The sequence below is a fragment of the Pyrgilauda ruficollis genome, unplaced genomic scaffold, assembly GCF_017590135.1.
Source record: "Pyrgilauda ruficollis isolate IOZ18807 unplaced genomic scaffold, ASM1759013v1 scaffold17, whole genome shotgun sequence".
Lineage (NCBI taxonomy): Eukaryota > Metazoa > Chordata > Aves > Passeriformes > Passeridae > Pyrgilauda > Pyrgilauda ruficollis.
Window position 1 is genome coordinate 10512191 of NW_024515875.1, and position 18379 is coordinate 10530569.

Below are 18379 nucleotides of genomic sequence, written 5' to 3' on the forward strand. Positions count from 1 at the left end.
ATAAAGAAGGGAAGAAAACAACAGAAAATTCAGAATTACTGTGCACAGCATGACTACCACAGCCAATTAATCAAGCAATAACAATATTTTAACCCACGCTTAAGATTAAAGGAATTGTGATTTGATTGATCAGTTGGTCCACTATTTGGGTCTTTCTGGAATAAAGATACCATAACATTATCAACAAAAAGTCCTATGCTTAAATAATATAATACCATGAAGTCACACAGATATGATGACTTAACACTGGGCTCAATCACAGTTGTTCTTTATTCACTGCATGTTCTTAAGAACAAGAATCAAGGTAAAACAAGTTTTGAAGGTGGCAGCATTTGCTGCCTTGTCCTACTGATCTGCTGTGTTCCCTTCACTTGTGCGGGATGTGCTACCCTACCTTGTGTCTACATAGGAATACAGGATCATCTGAAGAATCAGCAGAAAGTGTCACATATCTCCTACCTTTTGCACTAGAAGTGATACCATTTTTGCTAATCCTAACTCCTGAATTACCTCTGGCTTAATCTAATCTGGGAGTTTTCAGCACCTTTCAGGACTGGGTCTTCCAATTTACGTAGGTAACTACGTATTTATGAAGATTACTTCTACCTCCTCTCATAAAAGATTTCAGTTATGAGTAAGTGTACACAAATCTAGATATACATCCCAATTCAGCTACTGTTTAAGGACATAGTGAAAATATAAAGAATGCTTTGCATCAAAAATGTTCTCTCATAATCTGAGGAAAATCCTAGCACCGAGCAAGCAATACAACTTAAATTAGGCAAGGCAGTTGTCTTCCATGAGACAATGCAGACCACCTAAGTTCAGTATGATCTGAACAGCCATCTAAAGGAGCCTCTCCAACTGCACAGACCATAGCTGACTTCAGCATGTCAGATTTATACCCAAGCTAAAATGCAAAACGAAATAGTAACTTCAGAGTCCCATCATCTTCTCAAATGCTGGGAATCTTCTGAAGGTAACATATAGCTCACACAGTACAGAAAATCCAGTAAATTCAACCATGTCCTGCAAACAACTTTGATTTTTAACAGATTTTGTAATGACTAAAGAAAAAATTATTAAGCTCTCAAACAACACACAGAATAATACACTCAGTGTGGTCCTATGGCAAATTGAATACTTATTGCAGAATCATAAAAAAAACCCAGGATCAAAATTTATTGCAGTTAATGAGTCAGAATGTGCTGAACTCTATCAAAATTATTCTAAGATGCCAGGAATGACAATTTGTCTGCATTTTCTACAGTTCCACTACTAAGAAAAACTGATGTATGCCATTATTAATTTTAAGTTGGAGGGAGGGGGAGGAAGACATTTCACAAAAGAAAACTCATTACCTTTTCAGATTCACCATTGCCCATGGTATACCTGTAGGTGTGTTGAAGGCTGGAAGAAGTTTTCCTGCCAGTTGCACTGCTTTGATCTTGAAAACCTAAGATAGTAGGATCAATTGCAAGTAGTTACAAAGTCTGATTTATCTCCAAGAACTGTAAAGAGTGAAATTTCCTTGCCCCACCCACCTCTTTGTATTAAGAAAGCTTTACGTTGTAAAAAACATATTAACTTATAATTTTTTGCCACTTGTTCACTTTGTAACTTTCAGTTAGATTTGAACATGAAAAGCAAACTTGTCATTTTGATTTCTTTCCTTCCAAGCTCTCCAGCAACAGTTCTTAGATTCCTATTACAGAAGAATATCAGGTCTCCTCCCACCTCCCTCCACTGGTATTAGGAAATTCAAGTACTTTTAAAACAGTCTTTAAATCATACCTTGTGTTTTTCAGTTAAAAACCAAGACACAACTCTCCTACCCAAGTATTTCAGCTTTTACAAACTTCCAACTTCTTTTTAATAAGATTAATGCAGACAGAGTTCCTATTCTTTTATGAACACTGTCTAAGCAAAACCAGATATGCAGTTTCCTCTAGTTTTTCCTTCATCGATAATGCATATGAAAAATAATTACAGGGCTAATCTTCCCTCTCTTGTCTGATCCCCGCACAGAAATTACTGACAGGACAAAATCTCAGACATTTCTAGTGTTATTTCTACTTACTTTTAGAACGTAAATCTGTAATAGCCTTACTCAGAGCCCAACATTTATTAGGCAAGAAATTGGGAGAAAGTTCCTTCTAAGCCTACCTGCAAGCATGCTTTCCAAAGGCATATTTGGTATAACCCCATGATATGAATCTGCTTTTACCAGTTAGTTGCTAGCATACATTTTAATTAATGCCCTCTCAGTATTCACTACATTTCTGGACAAGTAGCTCCTTAATCTGAAGACAACATTATTTACCAGTTTGATGCACCATACAAACCAGTTAGAAAAAAAGCTACCACATCCCAGAATAATTTATGCAACACAGATGTAATATAGAAACATAATCTCTTTGGTGACTAGCAACAGGACATGAAAAAATCTAATGAAGATGCATAAGGGCAATTTCAGAGAGGGAAAACGTTCTTCACTAAGAGACTGGTCACAGCACCAAGCCTGTCAGAGCCTGTCAGAGCTCAAGGAACATGATGCTCTCAGTCCCATGGTTCAGTTTTAGCTAGTCCTGAGAGAAGCAGGGGGTTGGATTCCCCAGTTCTTAAAGGTCCTTCTAACTTGAGATATTCTACAATTCTATTGTCAACTATCTGATCAGTAATCTGTAATCAAAATGAATAAAAACTTTAAGAAGGACTGCAGCGGTTGATTTGTAAGGTCTATGGGAAGAAACTGAAGAGATGCTCACTACAGAAGCAAGCTGAAAAATAAGCAATCAAGAATATCCTTATTTTTCATATGAAGGTGGGAAAAAATCAATATCTTAGCGTTCGAGGAAATGACTAGTGAGACATGAAATAAACCAGAAGAAAATATTAAAGATGACATCTAATTGTATTTGATGCAGTGGAGTAAGGCAAGATAGAGGTGAATCTGAAAGCAATGAGCCAGGATAAAGAACTTTCAAAGAGGTTCTCCATATGAACTGTAAGATGGGATATGTCTAAACTGAAAAAGGATATACCTGAGAATATGATTTGGTAGAACTGAAAAGCAACAGAGGCGATACAGCTTGAATGATTTTTAGCAAAGAAACTAACAAGAGACAGTCTTTGAGAAAACATGCCGAAATTTAGCAGTAAAATTCATATAGCACTTTGACCTTGAATAAAGGACCGATTGAGAACAGGAAAGCATAGTATAAGGAAGAGGTATAGCACAGGTGGAATCTATGGTAACTGGGAAAAAAAGAAACCCTTAAGAGAACTAAAACCTCAGTCTTGGCCCAGTTGCATAAGAAGTACCTCATCTGAATCTATAAATAAGAGTCAAAAATTCACGTTGAACTTTTAGAATTTTTAGTAGCAGATGGGTCAAGACCAGACAGAACTATCTACTGGGAGTCATCTGGGGGGATTCCCTCTACAGTACAGGCAAGCTTCAATACCTAATCAAGAACAGAATGACGACTTCCAGTGAAATGGTAAATAGTCCGGAAAGACATTTGTAACATGAATTTGTTTATCTTCAGCTTTCGTATCTTGCACCCTCTGAAAGTGCTACGCACTATTATATTGTTCATTAATAAAAGATACTGAAACATTAGAGTAAGAATATTCAATGGAAGAACATCCTTGCTCAAGAATATTCTTAATGGCTGACTATTTACATTGCTATCCAGCTTTTAATCCATTTGAAATGTATGGTATCTGAGGAAGGAGTTTTTAGCTAGAGTGTATGAAGTAAAGGTTGAGCTGATCTAAATGTGCATGAATCTGGACAAGACAGTTAAAGCAATGCAATCACAGAGCCATTTCAGCATCAGAGCACTAGCAGGAACTGCTAATTCAGACAACCATGCTGTTAGCAGTACCTGCCCAAACTGGCTGTGATTAAAGGCACTTTCCTGCCACCTCCATCAGGCTGAGGACTCTTGAGCACCACTGATCTAGCATCAGAAGGGTACAACACTCCCTCTCTGTATGCTTCTCATCCAAAACCGAATGTACAGAAACAAAAAATTGGTTGAAGGCATGCCTTTACTTTCTATTACTGTCATCTCAGTCTGATCTCGCTGCTACTTCTGCATAAAAAAAACACTGAGTGCTTGGCACTGTGCTTACCCCTATGCAGGCTGGAGTAAGAACTGGGAGACAGCTGCATAGGATTTTATCAGAGCCAAGTGACCACAAGAGCATTTTTGGAGAGAGGGAGGGATAAGAAATGTAGCAAGCAGTGGTGAGTGAGGCGGTATTTATGGGAAACTGCAGATGTGTCCAGAGAATTCTGCTGCGCTCATTGAAGTGCCTTCTTTAGCAGGTTTCAAACTTACCATAAGAACAACAGTAAAAGCCTCAGTCTCTAGCTTATAAATAATGTGCTGGTATCAGACAACACAGTTACTTATCATGTAATATTTTTACTTTAAATTTTTTTTAAACTGAGCTGAACTCATAGATTCTATTTCAGCCCTGGCAGTACCCTGTTGACAGGCAATGCATTTCAAAAAATACATAGGCAAGAAGAACAGAAAAGAACAAAAAATGAATGGCTGCCTTAAAAATAGAGCTCATTAGAAAACAGCAGAAGAATTGGGGTTATTTAGTCTAGACATAAGATGTTCAAGAGAGGACAAAATAATGACTTTTCAGTATATAAAAGGCTAACACAAGTATATAAAAGGCTAACACAAGGAAATAATATTTTTTCCATGGACATGGAGAACAGAAAATAACACCAAAATGGGCCAAAGAAAAGTTAGTTATTAGGAAAAACTTGGTGATAAGAATAGCTCTACTAATGCAGCATGACTGTGATTGCTGCAAAGTCATCACTACAGCTTTTAAAACTGCTCTGTACAACACATACAAAGACTTAGATAATTAAACTTTGCCAAGGAACAGAAGAATAACTGAGAATTACTCAGCTGCCTTACCACTCTTCCAGCCATGTTGCTGCATTTTGTTTGCACGGCAAGGTTTTGGTAGTAGGGGGACACAAGGGTGGCTTCTATGGGAAGCTGCCAGAAGCTTCCCCGTGTCTGGCTGAACCAATGCCAGCTGGCTCCAAGACAGACTGACCATGGGTCAAGGCTGAGCCCATCAATGATGGTGGTAGAGCCTCTGGGATAACATAGTTAAGAATGGAGTAAAAAAACCAACCACAGAGTAGCAACTGCAGCCAGAGGAGTGAGAATATGTCATGGAATCAACCCTGCAGACACCAAGGTCAGTGCAGGAGGGAAAGGAGGTGCTCCAGGCATCAGAGAAGAGATTCCCGAGCAGATCATGGAGGTTGATGGGGGAGCAGAGATCCACCTGCAGCCCATGGAGAAGCCCCAAATCAGAGCAGGCGGATCCCCAAAGGGAGCTGTGACCCTGTAAGGAGCCTACACTGGAGCAGGGTCCTGGCAGACCTGTGGCCCTGAGGAGAGAGGAGCCCACACTGGAGCAAGTTTGCTGATGGGACTGACAACCCTGTGGGGGACACTTACTGGAGCAGTCTGTGAAAAACTGTGGCTTTTGGAAAACAACTCATGTTGGAGAAGTTCATGGAGGGCCGTCTCCTGTGGGAGGGACCCCATGCTGGAGCAGGGGAGAGTGTGAGGAGTGCTCCTCCTGAAGAGGAAGGAGAGGCAGAGATAACATCTGATGCAACCCCATTCCCTGACCCCCTGTGCTGCTGCGGGGTAGGAGGTAGAGAAAATAATTAGTGAAATTGAGCCTGTGAAAAAGAGAGGGTGGGGGGAAGGTGTTTTAAGATTTATTTTTTATTTCTCATTATCAATTAATGACCCCTAGTCAAGTCTTTTGCCCATGTTTTGCCCATGACAGTACTTGGCAAGTGATCTCCCCCTGTCCTTACCCTGACCCATGAGTCATTGCATTTTTTTTTGGCTCTCCCCACCCAGCTGAGGAGGGGAGTGGCAGAGCAGTTTTGGTGGGCACCTCACATCCAGCCAGGGTCAGCCCACCACAGTTCCCAAGTATGAGATGGCTTGTGCACATTCATACACAAAAGATTAAAATGTTTTGCCTCTCAGGTACGGTATCAACTCTGTAGACACACACAGCACCTTTCATGGATAATGGAGACCATCTATCCCCAAGTTTCTTTGTTAGCACAAAGCAACAAGTATAGAACTGATCAGAATCGTCTTAAAGACAGCAGCAGCAAGACATCCTGCTTTGAAGATGCAAAAATACTGTTCTAGGTAAATGGGTATTAATCCCAAGGTAGCTATTCTGTCCACTCCCAAAATACAGACATTCTTCAGAAAAGTTTTAGAAGCCACTGTAGACTTGGAAATGTGTCTCCATTTTACATGGCAAAATCTAACACATTAAAGCCATCAATTTACATGGCCTTTACTAGCCTAACGCTTCTTTCTGCAAATACTGTAAACCAATGGAAGAATTTTTCCCCCTTTCAAAAACAAATCAAGCTGTTTACAGCTAGAAGGAATGAGAGTGAAAATTGGTAGAAAAAGCAAAATCTAAACCCCAAATCGGATAAGTGGATCCCTCATTAAGATGAAAACAGCAATCAGTATTTACAAACTAGTATGTACAGCAGACCAGCTGTGAAGGCCTGAATAATTTTCATCCATTAAACTGATGCTTAACACATCAAACCTGCCACCCAGCCCACAATATGAAAGCTTGCTCCTGAGCCGATTAATCCAAGCAAGGCCATTAAAACATGCAGCAGAAAAGGCCTTAAAGATTTCAACGATTCTTCAAAAGCCTTATTGATGTATCCAGTGACTGCCTAGATGCATGGCTGCAGCTCTCAGAAGACTGTATTATGCTAATACTGCTGCTAGGTGTTCCCTTCCAGCACTGTGAATGGCAAACAGCACTGAATGGCCTCTGTTCCTAACTCTGAGAGTGATGATAGATGTTTTCTACAAATAAGGAATCTCTTTCATGTATGTGCATACAGCAGCCTTTGAATCATTCTTATTAAAAAGTAATAAATGCCAGACTTCTCTCTAATCTGATGGTTATTAACTAGTGAGAATCTATGGCCATGCAATGTGGCTGGATCTGTAGGCTTGATAGCCCTGGATCATTGAAAAAAACATCAGACAAAGCAGACATACTGCACAAGTTCACAGAAATGCAGTACTTGGTTCACCATCAGCACAGGATTTGATACCAATTTGATATTGGTATCAAATCCTGAACACATATCCTTTGAACACTAAGGATGAAGATGATGGGGGAGACCTATCAATCCACTAAATGTAGATTGAAAAACCAGAGCCCTTGACAGCAATACCAGACTCAGACCCTTGAGGAAACTAGGTGGCATTCCTTGGCCTAATCAAGAACAGTTATCTTTCTACCTTCAGAGTTCAGTCTGCCTTTTGGTAGCTAAACATTCATTCAAAGGTCAACTTCTTAGAGAGGACTCTCAGCATGAGTAAAGGCTCATGGTGAAAATCAAGCAGCATTATCACCAAAAAAACAAATTAAGAAAACCAGAAGAAGCTTAATAAGAATTGAGGGTTTGATGACTGTCTATAAACAAGTCTGACTGCATAGGAAAAGGATGTCTGCATGCCAGATAAATAGCTCTAAGATCCTAGATAAATAGTTCTTAACTTCCAACACACTTTGCCTCTGTGAAGTTTTGGGGCCTCCCAGGTTTTACACTGTTCCTAGGACATTCTCCCTTGCTAGTGGGGGCCATCTTGCTACTGAGAAATGGAGAAACAGCTCCCTCTTTACACATCTGCTTCTAGTAATTTTCACTTTGTAATTACAAAGTCATCTTGTGAGATGAGGGAGATGCAGTAAGATTCTGGTAACATTTCAGCTATCATAGTATGAAATGAGAGTGGGAGAACACTTGAGGTATATTTCATAGATGTTTGTTAGTGATGATTGAAGAGGTATGCCACATCTAGAATTGGTCCCGGAAAACGTAAATCATGTTCATGTGAAATTTAGCAAGGCAGTTACAAACTATACTACCTACAGAGGCGAAATGATGTAGAAATACATAAATTCAACAGCACCTCATCAGCACTATAGGTTTCTTGAGCTGTAGCAGATGTTCAAGGAGGAAAAATTTGCAGATACTCTAAAGACAATGCCATAGCTGAGGTACTACTGCAGTCCTTGGTGAGCTGCAATGATTACCAAAGTACTTGATGAACAGCACTTAGCATTTCCAAAAGACTAAAACTCTTTAAACAAGAGAAGACTTATTCTGCAAAGGGAATGCTCTATGGATTTATATTATTGTGTGACAGAAAAAAATCAATATGGAAATGAAAAATCTAAACCCATTCTAGCAGTCTAAGATCAGTTAAAAAACCAAGAATCAGCTTGAATCTGGACTACAGTGACAACTTAAAATGGCTATGATGACAATTTGTTCTACTTTCTTTACTTCCTCCCTTCAGATATTTGCACACAATGATGGGGTCTCTCCTGAGCCTTTTTCTCTCCAGGCAGAACAGTCCCAGCTCTTTCAGCATTCCCACAAATGAGAGATAATCCAGTCCTTTAACTATCTTTGTCAATCCTTTGCTGGACTCTCTCCAGTATATTCATGTCTGTTGTACTATGGAGCCTAGAACTGGATACAGCAAAGGCTAAAAACTACCTCCCTTGACCTGCTAGCATATTTCCTAATGCATGCCAGGATACCATTCACTTTCTTTACTGCAAGGGCATGTTGCTGCACATGGTCAACTTGGTGTCCACCACTTTTCTGCAGAGCTGGGTGGTCCTCACAGACAATGGTGCATGGGTTTGTTCCTCCCCAGGTGTGTGACTTTTCCCTTGCCCTCACTGAACTGAATGATGTTCCTGTCAAACTTATTTCTCCATCCTACTGAGGAGGAGAAACTGTGTATCAGTTGCTCTTCCTGGTTTGGTGTCATCAGCAAATTTTCTGAGCGTGCCACCTGCATCATCACCCAGATCATTCCTGAAAACATTGAACAGGATTGGACTTGTGGTACGCCACCAGTTACTGTCCTCAAACTATATTTTGCACAGCTGATTATCACCCTCTGAACTTGTTGTCTACTCAGACAGTTTTCAATCCACCTCACTATCTGCTCATCCAGCCCATACTTCACCAGCTTCTTTATGAGGATCTTATGAAATATAGTCAGTTCATCGTAGGTCATCAGGATCTCTTGAGCATGAGTTTCCCAATCTAATTGTTGTTCATGGGCAGAGGAATAGTTTTCTAAATTAGTTGCTCCATCATCTTTCCAGGGATAGAGGTGTGTTAGAGGTAGGACTGGCCAGGCTGTAGTTCCCTGGACTCTCCTGCTTGCTCTTTTTGAAGGTAGGAGTGATCTAGGGTCGATACCATCACACTCATCTTGAGCATTAACTTTGGTGCCCAACGATTCCTACTTAAAACTTTGGCGGCAAAGCTGCTACACCTCTGCAAGGCATTCAGCTGTTACATGCAGGCAGTTTACACAGGCAAAGGGAAAGAAACTCTGCTTAGTTCTAACAGTCTCCAGAATTTTAAAACACTGCCAAATTCACCCTCATGAAAGTCCAGGACTGGTTACATCTGCTGCCGCAAAGTACTCCTATGCTAGGAGAATTCTGGTCTCTCAAGAGCAACAGGATAAAGCAGATAGTACTTAAGCTATAAGTATTACATAACTTGATGATTTACTCATTTCACAAGGCAATAAATGCTTCATGGAATGTTCCTTCTTTGTGGAAAAAAGAAACTCCCTTAGTTTTCAAAATATGTTGACTAGGTTGACATTTTCTTTAACCAGTAAAATTACAAATAAGACTTCTACAAACACTTTTATTTAAGAAAGTCACACCGGATTCCTCCCTGAAAGACACACTTTTGCTGACAATTTTAAAGAACAATAGGAAAGGCAAGGAAGGCTGTCCAGTTTCAGATGACACATGAAATTAGGTGATGTAACACCTCACCTAAACTTCATGGCTACACAAGCTTGGCTCTCCTTGGTTTCTCTGCTTAAGGATCCAGAGATTCAGCTTGTAAAAATTTTCTAATGCAGTATATCACAATTATCACAACTTCCAACGTAAAAGCTGCAACTGTGCTCTACACTCTACTTCTGAAACCAAAAGTTCAGTAAAGCCCACAGGACTGGACAGGTCCATTCATACATCCAGGCTGCTTCTTTCCTAGAAGCTCTACACTGTTTTGAGATGAAAATACAGGTGATGATTTTCTGGAATAATGAATACAGGGACAAAGACTATCAAAAGAGATGGGAAAAAACTATCTGATCACAACAATCTAGGAGAACTATCCTAGTGGTGGTTCCTAAGTTAAGAGTTGTACTGAAAAGCATTAAAATGCCTATCTGATAATATTGTTCAGCTACAGTCTACAAATAAGCTGAAAAATAAACACACAAAAATACTCCCACTTCATCAGTTAATTGCAGATAAGCAGATATTGTCTGGTTGACTACAACTTCCTCTATTTACATTTTACAAATTAGCAATTATATATTCGAATGGTGCTTCTTAGATAAAAGATAAATACTCTGGTGTTTCTCTACCATCAGCAGGGAAAGATTTCCAAACAGAATTCTTAAGTGATACTATCTTTATCTTCTTCAACAGTTTTCCAAAGCTGGTTTCCTGGACAAGAGACATGAGGAATCCAGTTACTGTTGACTGAGGCATCTGAGGATGTAATGAAATATTCATTGGTTTCACACTACTGATATTTTTGAAAAATCCATATGAGAAAGTCTGTGCATATATCAGCTTATTAGAAATATTCGACATTTTTGCTTTAGAAGATCTGAACATAAAAATTTGGCATGTACTGGACAACCAGCTAATCATATTTGAACTACCTGGCACTGGCTAATAATACTTCCATTAAACTGCATAATTTCCATTTACTTCAATAGCTGTATTAGCTTCCTTGGCACAGATTTCATGCATTTCTGAGTAGAAATGTTACATGTTCTCAATTTTTAAAGGGCCTTCAAATCCAAGGCACTTTACACCAGTCAGGCAACATCACAGATGACTTAAAATTCAGAATAAATGTGATGAAAATCTGGCATATAAATGCCTCCTCAATCTGATAATTCCAGAAGATGTAGCACACTGCTTCACATCCCATCTAACTGAGCCAAAAACCATGGCAGTCTTGAGTTAATTTTCTCTTCTCCTATTATTATTAGAGTAGTAGGCAATTTTTGTGCTTCATCTTTCCTGCTTTTCATACCTCTGGCTTCTTTACTCTAAGTTTACCTGCACAAGCAGTATTAACCTGCCAGTTTAGTTACCTTTGTTAAAAAATGGTCCCTGAACTAAAAGCAACAATCTTGAATTTGCACAACACACCAACCACAATCACTCATGCCTAAGCATAATCTCCTCTTTCTGTGGGAGCTACTACAGTAGCAGAGGGAACCAGATGTGACAGCATGGACAATGCCTGGCTTCTGGCTTAAATGTTCCCCCACTAGCAGCTGACACAGAGAAAGACTGATTTAAACTGTGGAGAAAGGGAACGGAGAAAGAGAAAGGAGAAAAATGAATTGGAATGGCCATCAGGAAACTGAAGAAAAGAGCCAAGAGACAGAAGATCAGCACGGAGCTTTGCCAGTGGGGAAGCAGAAGTGGTAAAGGACAGGGCTTCTAGTCCCCTACCTCCTACAAGGTGAAGTGTCAGGGAGAAGTTGGTAAAAGAAGGAAGCGCAAATAGGCAGTGAAGGGGAGCAACAAAGCCATCAGGAGGAAGGACAGGGAACGAATGGAGATCTAAAGAAGGTAAGACATAAAATGGATGAACTACCAAGAGTACAGCTGCAAGGAACAAGATTATGAGAAACATCTTGGGGTATATGACAGGGGAAAAACACCTTCTCATCTCCAAAATATATTCCTAGGAACTAGAATTGACTCTAATATATCAGTCTTTCAACATGCCTTTGTAGCCAGACACATCCAGGCAAAGCAAATGGTATCAGTGAATCTTGGAGTGTTGTTTTTTTGTTTTTTCTATTAATCAATGATCTTTGGTATTTTGGTACTACCAGCTGTTCTCAGTTGAGTTAGACTGCATTATGTGCCTGAAGTTCAGAAGCCAACTGATGATCCTCTCCGTGGTTTTTAAGAAGAAAAATCTGTGTTAGAAACCTTAAGAAATGGTTCTGAAGTCAAATAATTAAGATGTTTGTACTAAGCTAACAAGTTTTATTAGAACCATTTTTGTGCAACAGAAGTTATCTACTTCCTGAGGTTATTAATCTCTCTTGACATTGGTTTTCTTTTTGGTAACACCTTTTCCTTGCACCTTCTCTATTCATGACAAGTATCTCCTTAATTTCTCATATATTTTTCTATGCCATGAAATATATTTCCCCATATATTTCTCTTTTTTGTCTTTCAGCTCTATGCTTAGATCATCTCAATTTCTACTTTCTTTCTCAGTTATTCCTCTGTCTCCCATTTCTCTTGAATGTGCTGCCAAGCTTTCCCTTTTAAATTTATCTTGATTTCCCCTTTAATCTTTGTCAGAAATGACTCAGTCCCTTTTAGACTGTATTTGCCTTTACAAAAAGTTAAACAGAGATTAAATTACATATTGTTTTACACTATGTGCAGTCATTATACACACAGCCTCCCTTCTCCCACTGGCATAATGTGACAGATTACAATGCAAATATCACAGTCTAGGGGAAAAAAAAAAAAGGTAAAAATCACACAGCTTTTACATCTTCAAAAACATATCCCTGACACAATGACAGATGTTGTGCACATTACCTGATTAAAGTAAATAGTGTTTGGTTGCTGTTTTTTGGGTTTTTTTTTTTTCTTTTTTATGAACTGGCTTGTTTTCCCCAATCAACAGATATGTAGCTCATCTACAATTTATATATACATATATGGACTAAATTCTGACAGAAAATTAGTTGGCAAGCAAAACCTATGAGCAATGAATTAGTAAGCACTGAATCTTTATAGTAGCATAAATTCTGCAAGGCACTTGAAAAACCAGACATTTGTTTTGACAAAATGGTGAGATAAATATCCAGACTCCTGCAGCATAATTTATAGTTCTCAGGACCAGAACTATAAGATAAAAATGTTGCTCTTTTATGCCACACAAACGAAAACAAAAAAGGTTCAAAAGCAACAATCTGATCATCTGCATAAAGTAAGAAGTAAGTGTCAGGACACCTTTATACAGATACATCAATAAGCAGTACTGAAATGAAAGATTCCCTTCTGTGTCCTGTATCACATCCTGACTATTCATGTGTCCAGGAGGCACAGCTACCAGTCCTCTTACTTTTCACGACTTTCTACTGCTTCTACAAATCCTTCTAAGAACATCATTACCAAGAAGCTTGCAGCATACCAACAGCAGTCCTATAAGTCTTATTAATGACTTCAACAGAAATAAATTCCTCCTCATATTTGAAGCTCCTATTTATAAACCCAAATGTTCATAGGTCTTTTGCCACAGGATTTCATACCAGAGGTTCAAGCTCAGCAGCTTGCCTTTTTTGAGTTCCACATACTCTTCCAAAGCCACAACTACTCAAAATACAATCCTTTATTCTGTCCCTATGTTGGTCTGTTCAATGTGAGTTGTTCATTTTTCTTGTAACTGCCAGTCTGCACCTACAACCTTTGGCAACACTAAAATGGATTTAATTTACACAGGCCTAGATGAACAATTAAATTTCTCAGGAGTTTTCTACTTATTGGCCATCTCAACAAGAGCAAACCTACAGACAGATATAAATTCTTAAGACTTTTATTGTCAAATCACTACTGTACTGATCATGTCTTACTTTCCATTATATAAATTTCTGGGGTGGGCAGAAGTGAAATCAGACTATCTGGCTCACAATTACCTAGGTCACCTTAAAAGATCTTTTCTCAAAATACACATAGTTGCAGTATTTTGATATTGGTGCTTATCTTCAAACTTGTGTTTTGAATTGGAAAAAAAAATCACAGAATCACAGAATATGCTGAGATGGAAGGCTAGAGAACTTCTTGGTCATTCCTTTAAAAATTTGTTTCTTGATTTTCCAATTCATAAATGGTAACAGAATGTTACTGCAGAGAGCATCCTCTTGATTCCTAACAGATAAGGATACTTAATCATCTTTATCATGTGGTAGGTGCACACATCATCAGAGACAACGTATTTTTTGCTAATATTTTTCCTAGATTCTAGTAGGTTTGCTTAGCAGTTATTGTAGCATTCCTGGCATTTATTTTTCTCTCACCATATCTGTTCTCAGCTAGCATGCAAATTCCTTTTCAAGACAAAAACATAAGGGTTAGAACTGAATGAGAACAAGTTCCAAAAGGCAAAGCCAGCCATAGATGCTGGATTTTAAAGTAGTATCATATCCAGAGTTTTTTTTTAGTTCTGTTTCAAAGTGAAAAAAATCCTGCTGGAAGAACTGTGTTTCCAGTTGACAAAAGACAATGCCATACTTCCTTTCTGGATCAGATAAAGTGTGAAAACACTCATGAGGAAAGAACAGGAAAACTCCATGGTAGAAACGAATGTGTTACTATGTCAAAATAATGCCAATAAATGAATGTCTGGAAAAACAACGGGAAGGATACTGTGCTTGCTGTCACTGGTGCTCACCAGCATGAATCTGTTTCTTAAACTACTGAAGAGGGACAGACAAACTAACAGACCTGGTCGAGAGGAGATACATGACACCTGAAGAATAGTTACCAATTACCTATTCCTTCTTCGTTTTTACAGCCCTCCACAGGAACATGGCCAAAGAATGAGTTTTAAGAGTAGCTATCACTGCACAGCTATTTTCTAGTGCTAAATCAGATGGTCCTTTATTTCCACCAGTTTAAAGTATATTACACTAACAGAAAAAACCTACTTCCAATCACAGTGGAAGAAACAAATTCACTATGAAGTCAGTATTCTCTGCTTCAGGTGTTGTGCAGCACCAAGATGCAGCAATAAACTGGGCTAAGTGTCTTTTGCCAGTCAAGAAAATGTTTACTACAAGCCTGGTAAACAGAAACTGCACAAGCATTGCAACCTGCACTGCAATGAGCATTGGCAACGCCCAATATGAGACAACACTTTAAAAGTCAAAGAAAAATAGAGGGTTTTTTTTCAGGCTGTGTCCTGTTAAGAGACCAGTGAGCTGTCACAACTACTTATGAATAAGCAGCTCATCTCCTGGCAACAAGCTCAAATCTCATCTTCATTGAACAGGACGTACACAATGCTGTTAACTCTTCTGAGATTTTCACCCTTTGAAAACTTAATTTATATATGCCTTAAAGCTTTAATTTAGGTAATTTCATCACTACAGCTAAGAATCCTGTGAAACCAGTACACACAGTATTGTCTTACTTATTGAGGACCTATATTTTATATATTTAGGTTGGTTGTTGGGGATATCCATTGACACATATAACATAATTTGACTTAACAAGTTTTCCTGAACAGAGGAGATGCTACTGTCAGATTCCTGGAAAGGATTAGTTTGATTATCCTTTAGTTATTAGTTAATAGAGTATCAGGTACTTAACATCCCTCGTGCTCTACTTTAAATGAGATTTGAGGCTGGATTTATCCACACAAATTATATCACTATTTTGCCCAGAAAGACATGTCATTTTGATGGTGTTTAAAAAGATGAAAAAGACAATCATGTAAATGAACTGCTTTATATCTAAAGCTGGCAAAAGTAAACAGAGTAAACTATTAATCTTTTTTTTTTATATTGCAAATACCATAAATAACTCTGTTCAACAAAAATAAAACAATAAGCTACCCTTTTTATTATATTAATAAATCAACTGCAGACAAGAACACTTTGTCATAATGGTGTAAGTGTCCTCCTGCTGCTATCACACAAGAGACATTTAGAATAATATTCACTTTGTTTTCCTTACTTGACGCTGTTCCTCAAGCACAGCCGTGCACACTGCAACAAGCGACTCTCTATCCATCTCTGGGCTTTTGTCATTCCACGCAGTACTGCTAGCAGGAATATTTTATTTCCAACTGCCACTCACACCACAAGTTTTAATGATTTGTGAAGCTTCACTTCATGAAAAAAAGCAAGCAGTCAGTGGGTCATTTGTGCACTCTCTCCTCAGACAAATGCTGCTCGTACCAGAGAACGCTTAGTTACTCTAAAGGCAAGATGGGGTCACTCCTGCATGCCCTACAAATCTCTTATGGACTGCTAACAAAGGAGCTCTTGGCAGACAATGTAAGTATGACTGACTTAGCCAAATTCTCAGTCATTTTTCCTACAAACCAGAACACATTCAAGACCTGGAAACAACCTTAAAATTCTGCTGCAAACAGCTGCAGATGAACTTTTGTGGGGAGCAAATCCGAAGCCATGGGCTCAATGTTTGATTTTGTTAGACTTTCTATCAGATACTAGTCAGAAGAGTTAAATCCAAGTTTTAAGAGATCACTGTGGCATTCCTTTTCCTGGTTCTTCTTGCTTCAGAAAATGTGCTGAATTGTCAGAAGCTTTAAGGACTCCAATCTGAGAGGGCCACAGGCACTCAGAGTGCTAATTGCTGAGAAAAGGTAATGTCATACTCCTGATCACTGAAGCACTCCAAATCCAGTAACTATCTCCAGTATTTTTATCCTCAAGTCGATCCACTTTGCAATTACTAATGCCTGAAATGAGTGTGACAACACACACTCTCACAACACTGTAAACCTTCATGAACATTCATGGGACATATGTCCAATACAATTCCACAGAAAAGATCAAGAACACAAAGTTCACCCTGGGTGCTCATAAAGACAGATGTCACACTCACACACACACACACCTGCCAACTCTCCTGCATAGCACCTATGGGTGATGACTAACAGAGCACTACTTCCCAAGCACCCTGGAATGTAGTGACCATCTCAGACATGGAACAGAGGAGTGCTGGTAGCATGATACTATAGTCAGCACACACACTGCTTTGGGAGAAATCCTAGCTCAAAACAACCAGCTTGGGAGATGCATTCTAGAGCCTGTGATATAATTTTTTTAAAAAATCACAAAGTAAGCACATCAAAACAAGCAATGACTTCTTAAGGATCAGAAAATAAAACAGGCTTACTCACTGAAATGACCATTAAAGAATTTTGTTTGTCTGTATAGATGTGGACTCTATTTACATGTTTTTGTACTATTTCTTCTTTAATTTTCAGAAAGACAGGGGAAATCCACACATTTAAAGGATCCATGTTAATTTAGATAAAATCTAAGTACCTGAAAGAAAGTCTGCAGTGAAACAAAATAGATCCATGTAACATCATGTTCCTCTGACTCAGTCTCAGTTAACTACATCTCCTCAGCCTCCTAACGATGACATGAATTTTGCATCCTGCCTTCTCCTACTTGGAGACGTAGCTCCAGCAAGTGCCTGCATATGTTTGCTCCAGGTACTCTCTTTCAGTGTTAGAGGATTTTATTTCCTGCTCTCCATATAAACAGTATCTCACTCAATACATCTCCTACCACATATTATGACAAAACAGAAAATAATGCATGCTGGGAACACACAGGGAAAATACCAAAATCCCTAACCCAGGCTGAAACTGCTATTTGAGGGAGTTTACCAACTCCCACAGGTGACACCAAGCCCCAAAAGGGATCCATGGTCATGAGGGCTTGCCACTACAGCTAGCCACCAGATAGCCATGCAGTGTCACAGACTGGGCTGTAGCCATGGGGAAGGGGAAGGCTTGATATATAGAAGGTAGAAGGCTCCCTCCCCTCCTGAAGAGATGCTGATAACTCTGTAATTATCAGTGGATGAGGCCCTTTTCCTTTTGGCTAGGGCTTGCTGTGTAAGAAGTAAGTATGCCAAGCCACTCTGGAAATATAAACTTTTCTAAAGCAAGAGGGGTTTCCACAGCATGGAGAAGAAATAGTACTCAAGGATTATTAACCTTTAGGGAAGATGTCACAGTATCCAGAGACAGCAGACATGCCTGTGACTGGGATCCCTGTGAAGAGATTACTATTCTTGGAGATTTGCTTAAAAAATTGGACTTTATCTATCTATTTTTCAAGAAGCTGGACAGACATTTGGCAAGCAGTCACATTCATTCTAGCAGTGGGTATCATCAGTGCTGGAGGCTATTGGGCAGGAGCCATAGAGAAGCAGTGACAGCAATTTGTGAAATACAACTGTAAAAAAATTGGATTTTGAACACAGAGCAATAATCTCTGGTACAAGATTGTTCTTTGTCTTATTTAGGCTTTATTGCTCCAATAATCATTCCCTGTGTTTAATTACAGGATGATTCTGCGTGCATGCAACACTTGGGCTCTGCAGATGTCTGTCCCTCCCTCCTTGAACAGATTCCCATTTGGAG

General features: G+C 39.1%; 1 protein-coding gene across 1 annotated transcript in view; it reads right to left on the reverse strand.

Moving 5' to 3' along the window:
• MAN1A2 (mannosidase alpha class 1A member 2) overlaps positions 1 to 18379 on the reverse strand; it is a 134578-nt gene that overhangs the window by 45940 nt on the left and 70259 nt on the right. Inside the window, exon 6 of the mRNA XM_041463775.1 lies at positions 1362 to 1456. Coding sequence (XP_041319709.1) covers positions 1362 to 1456 — 95 coding nt within the window. The remainder of the gene's footprint in view (positions 1 to 1361; positions 1457 to 18379) is intronic.